General features: G+C 42.2%; 1 protein-coding gene across 5 annotated transcripts in view; it reads right to left on the reverse strand.

Annotated features, from left to right (window-relative positions):
- Nucleotides 1–17,885, reverse strand: part of LOC141046814 (cohesin subunit SA-2-like) — a 195,255-nt gene that overhangs the window by 75,030 nt on the left and 102,340 nt on the right. For all 5 annotated transcript variants that reach the window (XR_012219668.1, XM_073541431.1, XM_073541430.1 and 2 more), the window contains 4 exons: nucleotides 9,896–10,019; nucleotides 6,209–6,307; nucleotides 5,876–5,955; nucleotides 948–1,055 (listed from right to left, as the gene is read on the reverse strand). Coding sequence is in view for 4 of the 5 variants with exons in the window: in XM_073541431.1 (XP_073397532.1) it covers nucleotides 948–1,055; nucleotides 5,876–5,955; nucleotides 6,209–6,307; nucleotides 9,896–10,019 (411 nt within the window). In the remaining variant the exon portion in view is untranslated. The remainder of the gene's footprint in view (nucleotides 1–947; nucleotides 1,056–5,875; nucleotides 5,956–6,208; nucleotides 6,308–9,895; nucleotides 10,020–17,885) is intronic.

Below are 17,885 nucleotides of genomic sequence, written 5' to 3' on the forward strand. Positions count from 1 at the left end.
GCTGGAAATGAAAATGGATGTTGAGTTTTCAGTTGCATGTATGACATCGATCTCGCTAGCACAGTATAGGCTAGGTTCACATTGACATAGTGCATTCTGCTGGACACATACATCTTTATTGCAAGAAACTGGATAAGACGTGTATTGCAACATATCCAATACACTAAAATGAGCAAGGCTTGGTAAAAATGTTCTATTGACTACAATTTGTCAAGTTTACATCATATTGTTTCTTTTAGACTTATAAAAAATGTAGTTGACCACATTTTTTTTCATCCGCAAAAAATAACATGAAAGACGTATGCGGTTTTATAGGCTAGGTATACAGTGTTATAGGCTATTTTTTAGACATTTCTGGTCACCAGGATCATTGTCACTTTAGCTATTCTAAATGTAAAATGGATATTACCATTTGATAATATTGTGGGATATCCCTAAGATAAGAGGTCCAACCTCTGAGACCCTCGGTGACACTGAGAATTGGTGTCACTTCGGCTTATGCCCTGTAAAGTGATGGATCTAGTCAATTGCGTCAAAGAGAAAGAAACACCGCCACATTTACGGTAAGTAAAAAAAAAGGGTAGATGCAAGTAAATGGGGTTATCATGTAATTCCATGAACACTGGGAGACTTGGACAATGCTGTGAAGGGAAACACTGTGAATCCCCTTTATTTTAGGCATTGTGGGGTCTCAGCAGGTGGATCTGCAATGTTCAGTGAGTGATGACCAGTCCTGATGACTACAGTGAAATAATACACCTTTAATAAAATCGGTTAGAAGAAAAATGCTATGAAGTGATGTATATTTTTTACTTCTGATGTTCACATATAATTTATGGAAAAAAAATGTGGAAACATTACACCCAGTAATTCCCATCACGCAGATTTAATGTTGGCTCGTATCCTTTAAATTTCAGCATTTTAGAAAACAATGTCATTTCAATTACCTTATGCATAAAAATTCTCCAGCTGCTGCCGCCAGTGGCCTGTGAGAGGCAAACACAAACTGGTGCAAGGTGTCACACTCCTCCGTGGTAAACAGATCTTCACAATTCCTGCAAGAAGAAGCTTCTATTATCTGACATCTCATTTCAATGTCACAACAAAGACCAATAAACTCATTGTACAGCTATACAATCCAAGTAATTCTTCGCTGTGTGCAGAGACTTCACGTCCCCTCTGCTGCTCGCTGGCACTGCCACTCAGATGAGTCCCTCTCTGGTATGGAGGCTTTTTTGTTTTGTTCTCACTATACAAGAATTTTATACAAGTAGTATATTGTATGACTTAAGAGTTATTGAGATAGAAATGCAGACATTTTTTAATAAAAAATAAAAAATTAAAAAATAACAATTACGCTTTTTTACTTTTACTTTTGTCATATAAATGACTAGGTATTTTTTTTATAGGACAATACAGGTACCAAATTTATATAGATTTGTATTATGCTACTATTCTTTGGGTTTTTTTTTTTTTTTGAACAGCAGCAAGTGGAGTTAGCTCTGATCGCTGCTGTTTATTTAATAAAATTGGCTATAGTCACCATAGTCTGAAAGCCGGAACTTTTATATTTTTCAGTCAATAGAGTTTTTGGTGAAGTAAAGCAAAAAAAAGGCAGCAGCATAACACCCATGGTCCTGCGTCCCCCCCAATGAGGCAAAGGAGAAAAATTGACTGTCATTTCTAATTTTTTACACTTGCACTTTTTTCCAATATGGAATGTAAATCTTGATATTTTAGTGGTTTGGAGAATTACACAAGCAGTGATACTAAACAGATTATCATCATTTTAAGTTCTTTTAGATTTTACCAATTACGGTATGTTTCGGGTAAAGGGGTGGATTTTGTTTTTGTGCTTTTGTTTTATCTTCTACTTCCACCAGCCTCACAGTTTTTTTTTTATTGCTGAGCCAACATAATCCTATGAGAGTTGTTTTTGTGTCATATAATGTACTGAAAAACAGAAAAAAATAGGCTGAAATAGTGAAAGAAAACACAATTTCACCATTATTTTGGGAGTTTCTGCTTTTATGGCACTCATTGAGCACTAAAAATTACCTGGCAGCATAGCCAAGACTATACCAAGGTCTTATGTCTTGTTTTGTTTCTGTTATAGTGGATAGAATAAAATTCATAACTTTATAAAAAAAAACAATTGATTTGAGATGCCGCTTTCCGAGACCTGTATCTTTCTTATGTTTCCATCGATGGACCTGTGTGAGGGCTTGAGTTTGAAGCTGTCATTTTTATTATTGATACAATTTTGGGGTACATAGTATGTTTATTTGCTTTTCATTGCATTTTTCGGGGGAAGTGAGGAAACATCGTTATAGACATTATGAATCGGTAACTGCTGTGTATATAGTATGGCAGCTATGTTTTAGTTAAAAGCATTCATGTATTCAGTGGGAATTTGTAGTTAAAACTCTGCGCTGCCGCAGGGATAAAATCCAGGAGAGAGATGTCTTGAATTCACAGTGGCTTTATTCAACGCGTTTCAGGGGTTTCCTGCCCCCTTCATCAGTTGGGCCCAATTTTTCATAGAAAGTCTGGTCCTTTAGGATGGCATTAGGGGAACTTCTGTACATTTTTTCTAATTAATGTATATTTCACAAATCACCTGTCTCAGACTGCCCACTGCTTTCTTACATTACAATGACAGCCACAGACAATGATTAATGTAACCATTGATTTTACAGTAACTACTGTGTGACCAAATATCACTGTAGAGTACTACTACTTCAATAGCTCCTCAGCTAATTACATACGCATTATGAACTTTCGCGCCCTTAGCCATCCGACAGAACTGCTTACTAGCAAAAGTGTAATTACTGACAGACAGTGACATCTTCCAGATGATGGACAGCCATTAATACTGCGGTGATAAGCTGATACAAGGGCTCTATATAAGGTACATCACTATGTAATGACGGGAAATAACGGTCTCCTTCCACCTGACAATCGTGGATCCCTATGATCTATCATACATATTTTGCTTCTGGCGGTCTCTATATCTTCAGAATTTCCAAGTATTACAGGGAGACATATTGTAAAAAAAATTCAAATGTGAAATAAGTATTGAATTTTTTGCAAAACTGAAGTGTAATTGACATTTGTTTCTATGTATCTGTGATCATAATGAGCCTCCTTTCCTTAAAGCCTATATGGCTTCACATCCCAATGTCTTTACATCCTATCATGGCAGTGTGGGGGTGACATATTTCCCTGAGCAGAACTGTCAGAGCACCAGAAAACGTGTCACATAACGGGTATATAGCAAAACTTCCTTCCATTTCAAAGTTTCACACAATAAATACCCAGACTTCTTGGTTATTCCACATTTATCCTATTTCACAAAGATTCTCTGTGACAAATGCCTTATTTCTGATTTAGACTAATTTTCAAACAGTTGTTACTGACACTGCAGCCATGTACTGATATACCGTTTATGGCAGCCAAGGTTGAGCAGGCAGACAAAACCTAAGTAAATAGCAATTGTGCATATAAATAACATAAGGTACCTATTAAACACTGTTTCACTGTTTTTGATCAAAGAAAGCATAAAAGCCATCCCTGCAACACCAAGGTGTACCTAGTCGGGACAGTCCTAACCGCTAGTATTAGGCCTTATTTCTGATTTACACTAATTTTCAAACAGTTGTTACCGACTCTGCAAACATTTACTGTATCTTATGCCAGTCAAGGTTGAGCAGGCAGTTGGATCTTTATTTTGTTTCAAAATATATTAAAAGGGCATAGGCTTCGAGCAGGGATACATTTCCATTAATTAAATAACTGACAAACTACAATTCCTTGAAGATCATATCTGCAATTTTTTTTGGGTACAGTTTCTGGCAAGAACTGTAGTTAATGTAATCAGTAACTGTTGCTCAGTGATGTCATTGGTACACACTGACACTGACATTCATTTTTTAGTAAATAAAGATCTTCTACTGCCCTCTAGTGACAGATCGTGCCATTACAACTGAAATATGGCCAAAGTGTTCCCAAAAAAATGATTTATTCATTCATTTATTATAGTTACATACATAGTGCCATGATAGTCCGCAGTCCCACTGGGGCTCAAAATCTACATTCCCTATCAGTATGTCTTTGCAGTCTGGGAGGAAACCGGACTACCTTTAGAAAACCCATACAAACATATTAACAAGTGAGGGCGAATAGGATGTATATATTTTTAGTGTATACTAAATAGCTATAAGCAGCACACTGTGATAACACAGCAAAACAAGGTAAAACCAGAGTAGCAACTTAAGTGGCAAGCAAAGATCCACAGCTGAAAAGATTCATCACATCAGTTAGGTTTGGTAAGCCTTCTCTGTACGGCAATTAAAGGGAACCTGTAACGTTGTAGGTGCAGTCCGATCTATGGACAGCATGGTATAAAATGGGAGGCACTACTAAGCAGAAGAAATGTAAGTTTGTGGAAAAGGATTCAGTGTAACTTGTATTTCATTCACTGAAATCCGTAGTGTTTGTATGTATGAGTCCGGTGGCCGGTCTACTCATACTTGACCGCTATCTCTTCATGCAATCATATAGGGAAGACTGTCAATCATTGAGTGGGACCGCCCACTGGACTCATAAAACCGCCCACTGGACTCATGCATACGAACACCAGCGATTTCAATGTATAAAATTGTGATGTACTTGTAGTCCATTAGAAAAGAAAGACAATACATTTTTTTTAATCTGTAAGGCTACTGAATAGGCATTTTAGGGGTCATTTACAAAATCTTCAAATGTTGACAACTTCTATCATATTGATGACCTATCTGCCCTTGATGTTAGCTCCACTGTCAGCAGTATAATGTAACCAGTGCTCCACACACAGTTTTGTGTCCACTGCCGGGTCCTGCAGATCTGCTCCTTTGCAGTTGAGCAGCACCCAGGAATGACCACTAATCAGTGTGACAGAGCAGTGATGTTTCACTTCATGCACAGCTTACATCCAACAGTTGCCAAAGGTGATTATAGCTGATTATTGGGTTTTCCGATTGTGGGATCTCCCACAGATTTCATATTATTGAATTAAGCTAAGGATAGGCCATTAAAGGGAATCTGTCACCCCATTTTCGGCCTATAAGCTGCGGCCACAGCCTTCAGGGGCTAATCTACAGCGTTTTGTAATGCTGTAGATAAGCCCCCGATGTAACCTGAAAGATAAGAAAAACAAGTTAGATTATACTCACCGGGGGGCAGGGGTGGTGGGTGTCGCGGTCTGATCCGGCGCCTCCCATCTTCATACGATGACGTCCTCCTCCTTGCTTCTGCCGCGGCTCCTGCGTAGGCGTACTATATCTGCCCTGTTGAGGGCAGAGTAAAGTACTGCAGTACGCAGGCGCCGGGAAAGGTCAGAGAGGTCCGGCGCCTGCGCACTGCAGTACTTTACTCTGCCCTCAACAGGACAGATAAAGTACTCCTGCGCAGGAGCCGAGGAAGAAGTAAGAAGGAGGATGTCATCGCTAGAAGATGGGAGGCGCCGGATCGGACCGCGACACCCACCACCGCTGCCCCCCGGGTGAGTATAATCTAACTTGTTTTTCCTATCTTTCAAGTTACATCGGGGGCTTATCTACAGCATTACAGAATGCTGTAGATAATCCCCTGATGGCAGTGGTGGCAACTTATAGGCCAAATATGGGGTGACAGATTCTCTTTAACTTGTGAGTAGTGGACAATCGCTTTAAAGGGTTCTGTGCACTTCTATAAACGTTGTACCTATTGCACCTCAGTATCCCAATGGTTTGTATGTATTTAAATTTCTTTGTGCAAATAGTGTCCATAAAGACCTATATATTTCCATGGTTAGGGCTCATACACATAGAATATCATAAACTAATAAAAGATATACCTTAACATATGGACAAGGAGCTTCATTGATTGAACCGAGACCTCATGATCCTTATCCAGGGTCATTGATATAATGCGATCCTAGATTTTACATAACAAATAAAGAAACGCATGGATGTTATGAGATGTTAAAAGTAACTAACACATATATCAGAAGAAACAAGAGGAGAAGTAATAGATGTAATAAAAAGATATACATGGAAGCCTTGAGGGTGAGATTTTTAGACAGTTTTTTAACTGTGTGAATTGTACATAACATTTCTCACACTTGCATATTGATACAGAACAATTTGTTACCAATTGTAACATTACAAAATGACATAATCGTATTTACCTTGAATCTTGTTGTGAAAAGGTCCATTTTGGAAACAAAGTTCTTTTTCTCATAAATGCCATGCAGTGCAATCAGACTTCTCAAACGCACGTCTGGGACCTAAAAGCAGCCACAAAGGGAGAAGTACAAAAAGAGCAACGTAAAATAGATGCAGGTATGCCGTAATAAAAAAAGGTCTAGTGATTTATTAAGCTGTTCAGGACCTGGCTCACCAGGCCCTATTCCTCACCAGGCATATTTTCAGGGTTTTTTAGTGCATGAGGTTTAAAAAACTGTAAAGTTTTTTCTCATTCGGATATTCAAATAATTTTTGCATGTTTTTTCGTGATACGTGGGGCTTCATTTTTATGTCATTTTCAGTCTCTCTTTTATACTTTGTGTTGATGCCAGGCGATATTGGTGGTAAATAACAGAAATACATGTCTGGCTTTCATTGTGTTTTTATAACCACAAAAATACATTTCTAAATTTGTTCTCCTTTTGTGTAACAATTATTTTTAAATGTCAGACATTTTTATTTCTTTAATTGAGATTGTAGCTAGTAACAATAATTTGAATTAGCGGAGGCTTTTTTTTTTTTTCACTGTTCACAGCAATCGTGAAAAGGTAAAGACAGGAATAAATCGTTTTTGCCTTTTCTATGGGAAGTTCGGCTTTAATGACATTAATGGATGTTCACTCTGGCATGCATCATTTTCGGGGAGTGTACGTACTCCTACAGGAGGCAGACACTGAGACGTAGTAGCCTGCAACTGAGTGTCCGCCTCAGTAGGTGTATGTACACTCCTAAAAAAAAGTGAACGACAGAGCTCACGTTCGCTCTGCCGTCACCATTACAGTTTATGGATCTGTCGGCACACGAGTCCGGACCCCATTTTGAGGGGGATTTCGGATGTATGCCTCGACAGCGACAAGAACGCAATGTGAAAACACCCTAAGGAGTAAAATTTGTCATAATATATAATAGTAGTTGCCACAAAATCATGTCCCCAACTAATTTGGTGATATAAAGTGGACAATCCCTTTACAATGATTTAGAAAATTATTATGGTGCAGGTAGTTATATACATGAAAATAGGCTCCAGTTTTAGTATATATGTACAGTTGTGCTCAAAAGTTTACATACCCGGGTAGACGATTTGCTTTCTTGCCTTTTTTCGGAGAATATGAATAGCACCAAAACTTTTTCTCCACTCATGGTTAGTGGTTGGGTGAAGCCATTTACTGGCAAACTACTGTGTTTTCTCTTTTTAAATCATAATGGCAACCCAAAACATCCAAATGACCCTGATCAAAAGTTCACATACCCTGGTGATTTTGGCTTGATAACATGCACAGAAGTTGACAGAAATGGTTTGAATGGCTACTTAGGGTACGTGCACACGTTGCGGATTACCCTGCGGATTTTTCCGCATGGATTTTGCTAAATCCGCAGGTACAATGACCTGCGTTTTACCTGGGGGTTTACTGCAGATTTCCTGCGGATTTTCTGCAGATTTTGTGAGGATTCCACCTGCGATTTTACACCTGTGGATTCGTATAATGGATCAGGTATAAAACGCTTTGGAATCCACACAAAGAAATGACATGCTGCGGAAATTAACCAGCAGCGTTTATGCTGCGGATTTTTCCGCAGCATGTTCAAAGCGTTTTTCATTTTAGATTGACTTTAGTGGTACTGTACAACGTAGGAGAATCTGCTGTGGATCTGCAGGGCCAAATCCGCTGCGGATCCGCAGCAGAATCCGCAATGTGTGCACAGACACTAAAGGTAACATCCTCACCTGTGACCTGTTTGCTTGTAATCAGTGTGGGTGCATAAAAGCTGAGTGAGTTTCTGGGAAAAAAAAAAGAGGAAAGACCGGCTCACCTGTTAGGCATGTGTTATGGAAAGCACGGACCACGTGTAGTCATCACGTCAATACATGAAGCAAAAAAGAAAAAAATCCAGCTTCCAAAAACATCCAATTTTATTGTAATGAAAGCAAAGTCCAGTCACAAAATAAGGAGTAGCAGGCAACGCGTTTCAAACAGTAACGTGTTCTTTCTCAAAATCTCATCTGACTGGACTTTGCTTTTATTACAATAAAATTGGATGTTTTTGGAAGCTGGATTTTTTTCTTTTTTGCTCCTTGAGTTTCTGGGATCCAGAAAGACTCTTGCATCTTTAGGTAAGGTAGGTAGATAAACTGTATAAAGCAGGAAAGGGATACAAAAAGATATCCAAGGAATTAATAATGCCAGTCAGCAGCTGTGGTTAACAAATGGAAAATCAGGGGCTCTATAAAAACAAAAACGCGGTCAGGAAGACCAACAAAAATTTTGTCCACAACTGTCAGGAAAAATGTTTGGGATGCAAAGAAAAATCCACAAATACCATCAGCTGAAATACTGGACTCTCTAGCAGTGTGGCTATTTCAAGATGCACAATAAGGAGGCAGTAGAAGAAAAATGGGCTGCATAGTCAAGTCGCCAGAAGAAAGCCATTACTGTGCAAATGCCACAAAGTAGCTCGCCTACAATACGTAAAATAGTACAGAGACAAACCTCAAAACTTCTGGAACAAGGTAATTTGGAGTTATGAGACCAAAATTAAACTTTATGGCCACAACCATAAATGTTACATTTGGAGAGAGGTCAACAAGGCCTATGATGAAAGGAACACCATTCCTACTGTAAAACACGGAGGTGGATCGCTGATGTTTTGGAGATGTGTGAGATACAAAGGCGCAGGAAACTTGGTTAAAGTTGAAAAAAGATGAATGCAGCACCTTATCAGCAAATACTGGAGGCATATTAGCAATCATCAGGCCGGAAGCTGCGCCTGGGACGTACTTGAACATTCCAACATGACAATGATCCAAAACACAAGGCCAAGTCGACCTGTCATTGGCTACAGCAGAACAAAGTGAAGGTTCTGGAGTTGCCATCTCAATCTCCCTGACCTCAATATCACTGAGCCACTCTGGGGAGATGTCAAGCACGCAGTTCATGCTAGACAGCCCAGAAATTTACAGGAACTGGAGGCTTTTGCCAAGAAGATTGGGCAGATTTACCATCTGAGAAAATAAAGAACCTCATCCATATCTATCACAAAAGACTTCAAGCTGTCATTGATGTTAGAGGGGGCAATACTCAGTATTAAGAAATGGGGTATGTGAACTTTTAATCACGGTTATTTGGATGTTTTGGGTTGTCATTATGATTTAAAAAGAGAAAACACAGTAGTTTGGCAATAAATGTTTTCACCCAACCACTAACCATGAGTGGAGAAAAAGTTTTGGTGTTATCATTCATAATCTCTGAAAAAAGGTCAAGAAAGCAAAAATTCTGCTGGGGTATGTAAACTTTTGAGCACAACGGTATATACCACTCTGTATTTTTTTCACTCTATGATAGTCTGTAGAATAGAAAAAAGACCTGGTGAAACATATACAATGAGATGTGATAGGAAGAGGTCTGAGTGGCCACTGTAAATGTTTTCATCATTGGGAAAAGCAAAAAAAAAAGGTGAGAAAAGTCCAACACAGCTGAACCTTTTCCTGCACATAGACAGCTGCAGATAATGCTGCAGGTTGCAGATTTTCCCAACATACCTCTAATATATAGGAGATGCTTTAGTCAGACAATTATCAGACAAGGACAACACTTTGGCATAACAAGCAGAAAATGTCATTACAAGCCCACCTTATCGTACAGCATCCAGCCAACATACTTTAAGTAACTGTCATTTAAATACAAGTGTGGGTACATTTTCATCCACATGCCTATTTCTTCTATACATATGGCTCTTATCTCAGAAACAACATCTCTGTAAAAAGAATTTAAAAAAAAACATTAAACATTAGATGAAAAACTGTAAAATGTATCTTATATATAAAATAATGTATCATATGTGTTTTATAGTATTTTTGATGGCATTTTATATTTTGTAACAGTTTTTTTTTCGATTTTCAAGGCCCATAAAGAAGACTATGGTAAAAATGCTACAATAAAGGCTAAGCCCTAATCACAATGCGCAAAAAAACAGGGATTTTTGTGTACTTTCCATAAAATCCTTTTCTCCAAGACACTCATTGGGGGACACAGGACCATGGGAGTTTTATGCTACTGCCACAAGGGGGCTGACACCAAGTAAATACAAGAAAGTTTATTTCCTCCTCTGCAGTATACACACAGTATACACAGCTCCAGCCGAACCAGTTCCCGTGACAAAGCAGTATGAAATCAAGAACATTATATGAGAGTATAAAAACATCAAACCAAAAAAAATACACAAGCCGTCAGGCCAACAGGGTGGGTGCTGTGTCCCCCAATGAGTGGCTCAGAGAAAAGGATTTTACAGTGAGTACACAAAAATCCCTGTTTCTTCTTCGCCTCATTGGGGGACAGAGGACCATGGGACATCCTAAAGCAGTCCCTGGATGGGGAACCGAGAGAAACGACCAAACCCACACACCAGCTGCCTAGAGATGCACTACCGCCGCCTGCAAGATCCCTCTTCCTAGGCCCTCATCTGCGGAAGCCTGAGTGTGAATGTTGTAGTGCTTCGAGAAGGTGTGCAGACTGGACCAAGTTGTAGCCTTGCAAACCCGTTCCACCATCGCCTGTTGCCTTATGGCCCAGGAGGCACCCACCGAAAGGGTAGAGTGTGCCTTAATCCCCGCTGGGATAGGCTTGCCACTGACACGGTAAGTCTTGAATAGCTGAGCTATTGTGGATTTTGAAGTGGCGAGCCCCTTCTTGTGACCCTCAGGAATAACGAATAAGACGTCCGTCTTACGGAAGGACGCCATCCATGAGACGTACCTTCTGAGAGCCCTCACCAGATCCAGAGTGTGAAAAGCCCTCTCAAAATGGTGTATTGGTGTCGGGCAGAACGAGGGCAGGACAATGTCCTCCTTAAGGTGAAAGGAAGAGACCACCTTGGGCAAAAAGAATGGGGACAGCCTGAGAACCACCTTAACCTGGTGAAAAATTAGAAAAAGAGCTCGACAGGAAAAAACGGCTAGCTCCGATACCGGCCTGATTGATGTCACCGCGACAAGGAAGACGACCTTCCATGAAAGGTGGATCAGAGAGACGTCCAGCAGCAGCTCAAGTTAAGGTCCCAGGCATCCAATAGCCTTCTATAGGGGGGTACCAAGCGTGAGACCCCCTGAATGAAAGTCTTCACCAGCTTAGAAGCAATTCAGCACTGGAACAAAACTGATAAGATCTGGCCTTTGAGGGTGCTAAGTGCTAGGCCTGAGTCCAGACCAGTCTGAAGGAACTGCAAAATATTCGGAATGGAGAAGGCAAGAGGAGAACGACCACGTTCCCTGCACCATGAGAAAAAAGCTTTCCTGGTGCAGTGATAAATGCGCCCCGATGCAGGTTCCTGAGCGCTAATCATAGTGGAAACTACTTCTCGAGAGAATCCAGCTTGGTTTACGACCCAGGATTCAATGGCCAGGCAGTTAAACACAGGGCCCCTGTGTTCTGGTGGCAAATCGGGCCCTGGGAGAGAAAACTGGTCGATCCGGTAGTTGCCAGGGAATGTCGACGATGAGCTCCACCAACTCCGTGTATCATGCCCGGCGCGGCCAGTCTGCAGCGACTAGGGTCACTGGAATCCCTTCCTTCTTGATCTTTCTAATGACCCTCGGAAGTAACGGAAGGGGGGGGACACGTACGGAAGACAAAACTGACGCCACAGAAGGACCAGAGCATCCGCCCCAATGGCCTCTGGATCCCGGGACTGAGCTTTGAATTCGGGCACCTTGGCGTTTAGTCTTGATACCATCAGATCCACATCCAGAGTCCCCCAGCGATAACAAATCTGTTGGTAGACCTCCAGATGAAGACAACACTCTCCCGAAGTGAGATCCTGATGGCTGAGGAAGTCTGCCACCCAGTTTTCCACACCCGGGATGTAAATCGCCGAGATGTCTGAGTGGGTCATCTCGGCCAAGCGGAGAATGTGTTCCACCTCGCGCCTTACTGCCCTGCTGCAGCTTCCCCCTGATGGTTGATACACGCCACAGCCTTGTCGATGTCTGATTATATTTGGATGGAGCGACCTGCGAGGAGGTGATGGTACCGCCGCATGGTCAACCGAATCGCCCGGATTTCCAGGATGTTGATCGGAAGAAGCGACTCCCGAGGCGACCAGCGCCTCTAGACAGTGTGATGATGAAAGACAGCCCCCCAGCCAAGAAGACTGGCATCGATGGTGACCACCAGCCACTGAACCGGGAGAAAAGATTTCCCCTGGGTGAGGGAAGAGCGCAACGTCCACCACTTGAGCGCCCGCTTGACCCGCGGAGGACCCCCATGCCGAATCGGATAGAGAGAAAATGGGCGACAAGGTGCCCGGGCTCTCTGTTGGAGGGCTAAGATCTTGTCTCGAGGTAGAATCACCAACCCTCGGGAGGTGTCCAGGGTCATTCCTAAAAAGGATATCTGCTGAACTGGAAAAGAGGAAGATTTGTTTAAGTCTATCAGCCAGCCTAGATGAGAAAGTGTATCCAAAGTGATATGGACGGACTCCGCGCAAGCTCGGAAAGACATGCCCTTGATTAGGAGGCCGTCTAAGTATAGCCAAACGACCAAGCCCCGAGAGTGCAGAATGGACATGACGGCGGCCATGACCTTTGTGAACATTCTGGGAGCGGTGGTGAGGCCGAAGGACAAAGCTGTAAAATGGAAATGTTCCTCGCGGACAGCGAAGTGCAGGAACCTTTGATGAGGAGGAAAAAAAAAAAATCGGGATATGAAGGTAAGCATCCCGGAAGTCGATGGATGCCAGAACTCCACCTTCTCCATCAAAATGATGACAGCGCGGAGGGACTCCATCCTTAAGCGCCGGACCTTGACAAACTTGTTTAGGAGCTTCAGATCCAGAATGGGCGGCACCGTTCCGTCCTTCTTCGGAACCACAAATAAGTTAGAGTAGAACACTTTGAACCTTTTGTTTTCTGGGACCAGAATAATGACCCCATCCTGGCGTAGCGAATCGATGTCTCAGCAGAAAGGCCAGGCCCGCAAATCTATTTTGGGAGGACGAGAGGAGAAGAACCGTGCCGGAGGACGGGAAGAAAACGCTTATCTTGTATCCGGAAGACACCAGGTCCCTGACTAATTCGTCGTTGACGACATAGAGCCAGATATGGCAAAACAGGAGTAGACGACTGTCTATTCTGCTGGTGTCGACCAGATAATGCCGTGAGTCACTGGGCCAAGAATCTATGGGACCTGGATCCCTTAGATCTAGATTGCTTGGGTCGGCTCTTCCATGACTGGTTGGTCTTATACGAAACCCAGGGTCCAATGTCCCCCGCCCCCCCCGAGGGGAACGCTCCGATCCAGAAGAAGTGGTCGCATTGGACCAACCGGGATTGCTGCGAAAAGGAAGGAAACGCGACTGTTGCTGACGATGAAAGTGTTGCCCAGTCTTCTGCTGGGAGAGGAATTTACTTTTTCCTTCTGTGGTGTCCAAGATAAGCTGATCCAGCTTTTCTCCAAATAAACGACCTCTCTGGTAGGGCAGAGACGTTAAGGACTATTTGGACGCAGAGTCCGCTCGCCAATCCTTGATCCATAGAGCCCGTCTGATGGTGATGGCGTTTAAGGCTGCAAGTGCAGCACAGTTAGCAGAGTCCAGGGAAGCATGCACCAAATAATCCCCGATCACGGAGATCTGATTGGCCAGGTCTGCTGCCTCCGAGGGAAGGTCACTATCCTGAACGGTTCTGGTCATAGTATCTGCCCAAGAGACCATAACTTTAGCTACCCACACCTTGGCAAAAGGAGGAGAGAGTGCCGAGCCAGAGGCTTCAAAAACCGATTGGGCAAGGTTCTCTGACGGTCCGTGGGGTCTTTAATTGAAGACCTATCTGGTAAGGACAGGAGGGTTTCGGTGGCCAGGTGGGAGACAGGTGGATCAACATTCCTACCACAAATCCGAAGAAAATGGGTATCTCGCCTCAATAGGCTTCTGACCTGCAAAGCGTTTGTCCAGTCGCTGTCTGTCGAACTATGTCCAGGAACTCGGGATGGTTGGAGAAAATCAAATGACGTTTGGTCCTCTTGAAGGACACCGTGTGATCCGAGACAGAATTAGAGTCCTTGTTAACCTTCAAAGTCTGGTTAATGGCCTCAATGAGACTGTCCACCTTCGGTGAGTCTAGATCAAGGGGCATGTCGGAATCGGACTCAAGAGTCGTGGTCACTGCGAGCAGGAAATGGAACACAAGGATGCCGAGGCGCGACAAGGCCCGGGAGACGTTCTATGGGCCCGTTTCCTAGATGCCTGTAGAGTTATTGACTGAGAACGGCCCCTGCTGGCCGACAGTTCCCATGAGCTAGAGCAGTGGTCTCAAACTGCATTCCTCAAGGGCCGCAAACAAGTCATGTTTTCAGGATTTCCTTGTATTGCACATGTGATAATTTAATCACCTGCACAGATTATGATTCCAGCACCTTGTGCAATGCTAAGGAAATCTCAAAAACACGCATGGTTTGCGACCCTCGAGGAATGCAGCTTGAGACCCATGAGGTAGAGGAACCTTCCACGACAGGTAGACAAATGCCCCGACCAGTGGAGGGACTTTATTGCTTTAGCTAATGACGCCATGGACTGCGATAGTAACGAAGCCCACTCAGGGGGACTAGGTACACCGGGTTTGGTAGCGGCGGAGGTCTCCTGAATGCAATCAGGATCACAGGCCTTGCAGAGTGGCGTACTCTGTCCCCGTAGCAACGAAGTCTGGCAGTGGTACATGAGGTGAAAAATACTGTATGTGTCATGTTAGCCTTCTTGGATGTCCGCCTTCCTTCCATCGCTGCTGTTTATCAGGGGCGATGCAGTGGGGGATGCATGGAAGCCGTAAGCTCCTCTGGACATCCAAGTGGTTAACTCCCCCAGGATGGGACAGGGCTGTTTGTCCGGCACATAAAAGGGCAGGATAAGCCTGGATGCAGAGTGGGGTACGTGGAGGCGACACTCCATGTTCCCATCTGTTGCCGGTGTGGGGAAAGCGGTGCACTGAAGGGACCCGTCACCCCCCAAAAAAAATCTCAGGCATACCGATAACAAACGATGCAGGAGGGGGTACGTGGAGGAGACACTCCACATTCCTGCCTGTTGTAGGTTTGGGGAGAGCGGCGCCCTTAAGGGATCTGTCTCCCCTGTAATCATTTGAAAAAAATTAAGAATAGAAATAGAGAGAAAAGTAAAAATAAAAAACTATAGATGTGGTCTGAAGATCAGAACACTTATGCCTCCTACTGACACTAAGTTTGAACTGGTTCAGCTGGAGCCAGTGTGCGGGTGTAAACTGAAGAGGAGCTAATCTTTTTGTGTTTACTTAGTGTCAGCCTCCTAGTGGCAGCAACATAACACCCATGGTCCTGTGTCCCCCAATGAGGCGAAGGAGAAAAGAAAACACCATTCTGTAGGGCAGTTTACATTTCACTTTTGGATTTTAAAGTGATATTGGGTTGTAAATAAAGCCAGAAAAAATTGTACAAAAAGAGAGAATATTAAAATGATATCCTCCAATCTGAAAGAAACTCAATAACATGAAAATGTGAAGCAGTGAAGTAAAGGATTATGAGTAGTATTGAGCGATCCTGCTGGGATAAGGTGTTATCCGTGCATGCTCATGTGCTAACTAGTGATGAGCGAGTATACTCGTTGCTCGGATTTTCCCGAGCATGCTCGGGTGTCCTCCGAGTATTTTGGCGAGCTCAGAGATTTAGTTTTCGTCGCCTCAGCTGCATGATTTGCGGCTGTTGGACAGCCTGAATACATGTGGGAATTCCCCAACAAACAGGCAATCCACACAAGTATTCAGCCTGTCTAGCAGCCACAAATCACGCAGCTGCGTCGACAGAAACTAAATCGCCGAGCACACCAAAATACTTGGAGGACACATGAGTATGCTCGAGGAAGGCCGAGATTTGCAGCAGCGGGGACTCAAACATATTTTTCAAGAACGCCGAAGTAACTCGGTTAGCACACAAGCGTACCCAGATAACACCTGATCCGAACACGTTCGCTCATCAATAATTATAAGCGCTTCCTAATATATCTATTATATATGTACAACCATCCACATTTATAATGTAGAACTTTACAGACATCTTGCAATGTATGCAGTTAATGACTGCCAATACATATTTTTACTGACCTAAGATATAAGAGAACAGCATCCCTATACAGGTGACAAACCAGCAGTTGTCAGCTGTACACTATAGCTGACAACTTATTGCATCAGACACGATCAGTGTTGGTAACATCCATATATGTTTAACCCCTTAGATGCTGCTGTCAATAGTAACTACATCATATAAATGGTTAACAGCATGTGGAGGCTCCCTCTACAGTTGTGGCCAAAAGTATTGACACCCCTGCAATTCTGTCATATAATACTCAGTTTCTTCCTGAAAATGATTGCAAACACAAATTCTTTGGTATTATTATCTTCATTTAATTTGTCTTAAATGAAAAAACACAAACAGAATTGTCCTAAAGCCAAATTGGATATAATTCCACACCAAACATAAAAAAGAGGGTGGACCAAAGTATTGGCACTGTTCGAAAAATCATGTGATGCTTCTCTAATTTGTGTAATTAACAGCACCTGTAACTTACTTGTGGCACCTAACAGGTGTTGGCAATAACTAAATCACACTTGCAGCCAGTTGACATGGATTAAAGTTGATTCAACCTCTGTCCTGTGTCCTTGTGTGTACCACATTGAGCATCGAGAAAAGAAAGAAGACCAAAGAACTGTCTGAGGACTTGAGAAACCAAATTGTGAGGAAGCATGAGCAATCTCAAGGATAAAAGTATTATCTGACAGAATTGCAGGGGTGTCAATACTTTTGGCCACAACTGTATATCACCATCGGCATCCTGAGAACATATTTGTGTGGTCCTGATGTTTGCTATGGCAGTTCACATCAAAATAATGGCCTTAGAGTCTGCCGGCTGCAGCAATCTGTTCAGAATTTAGCGTCATTCCGGTGGTAAAAATACATTCTTTCATTCCTGTCATGTCACTTTGCATTAATTCCTGAAAATTACCTGAAGGCTTAATAAACTACCTGACAGGAGTTTTCAATATGTCAGGGGGAGCTGTTTTTAAAATGGTATCACTTTCGGGTGATTTCCAATATATATATATATATATATATATATATATATATATATATATATATATATATATATATATATATATATGTATATATATATATATATATATATATATATATATATATATATATATGTATATATATATATATATATATATATATATATATATATATATATATATATATAGTCACTTCAAACCTGGATACGTCCCTAAAAAAATTATTTTGTAAATTTCCTTGGGTAAAGGAGATATTACTAATACATTTTTAAACCACATAAAATGCTAACAAAATAAAATAACATTTCTCCTAAGCCTCATTGGGGACCACAGGACCATGGGTGTTATGCTGCTTGCCACTAGGAGGACACTAAGTGAACACAGAAAACGTTAACTCCTCCTCTGCAGTATACACCCTCTCGCTGGCTGAGATTTCCCCAGTTCTTGCTTAGTATCTGTAGGAGGCACTTGGGTCTGGCTTCAGACCCCACCGTTTTTATTTTCAATTTTTGAGTTTTCTGTAAATTTTTATTTTT

Source organism: Dendrobates tinctorius, unplaced genomic scaffold (genome assembly GCF_039654945.1).
Source record: "Dendrobates tinctorius isolate UK_male_01 unplaced genomic scaffold, ASM3965494v1 ptg000121l, whole genome shotgun sequence".
NCBI classification, from domain to species: Eukaryota; Metazoa; Chordata; class Amphibia; order Anura; family Dendrobatidae; genus Dendrobates; species Dendrobates tinctorius.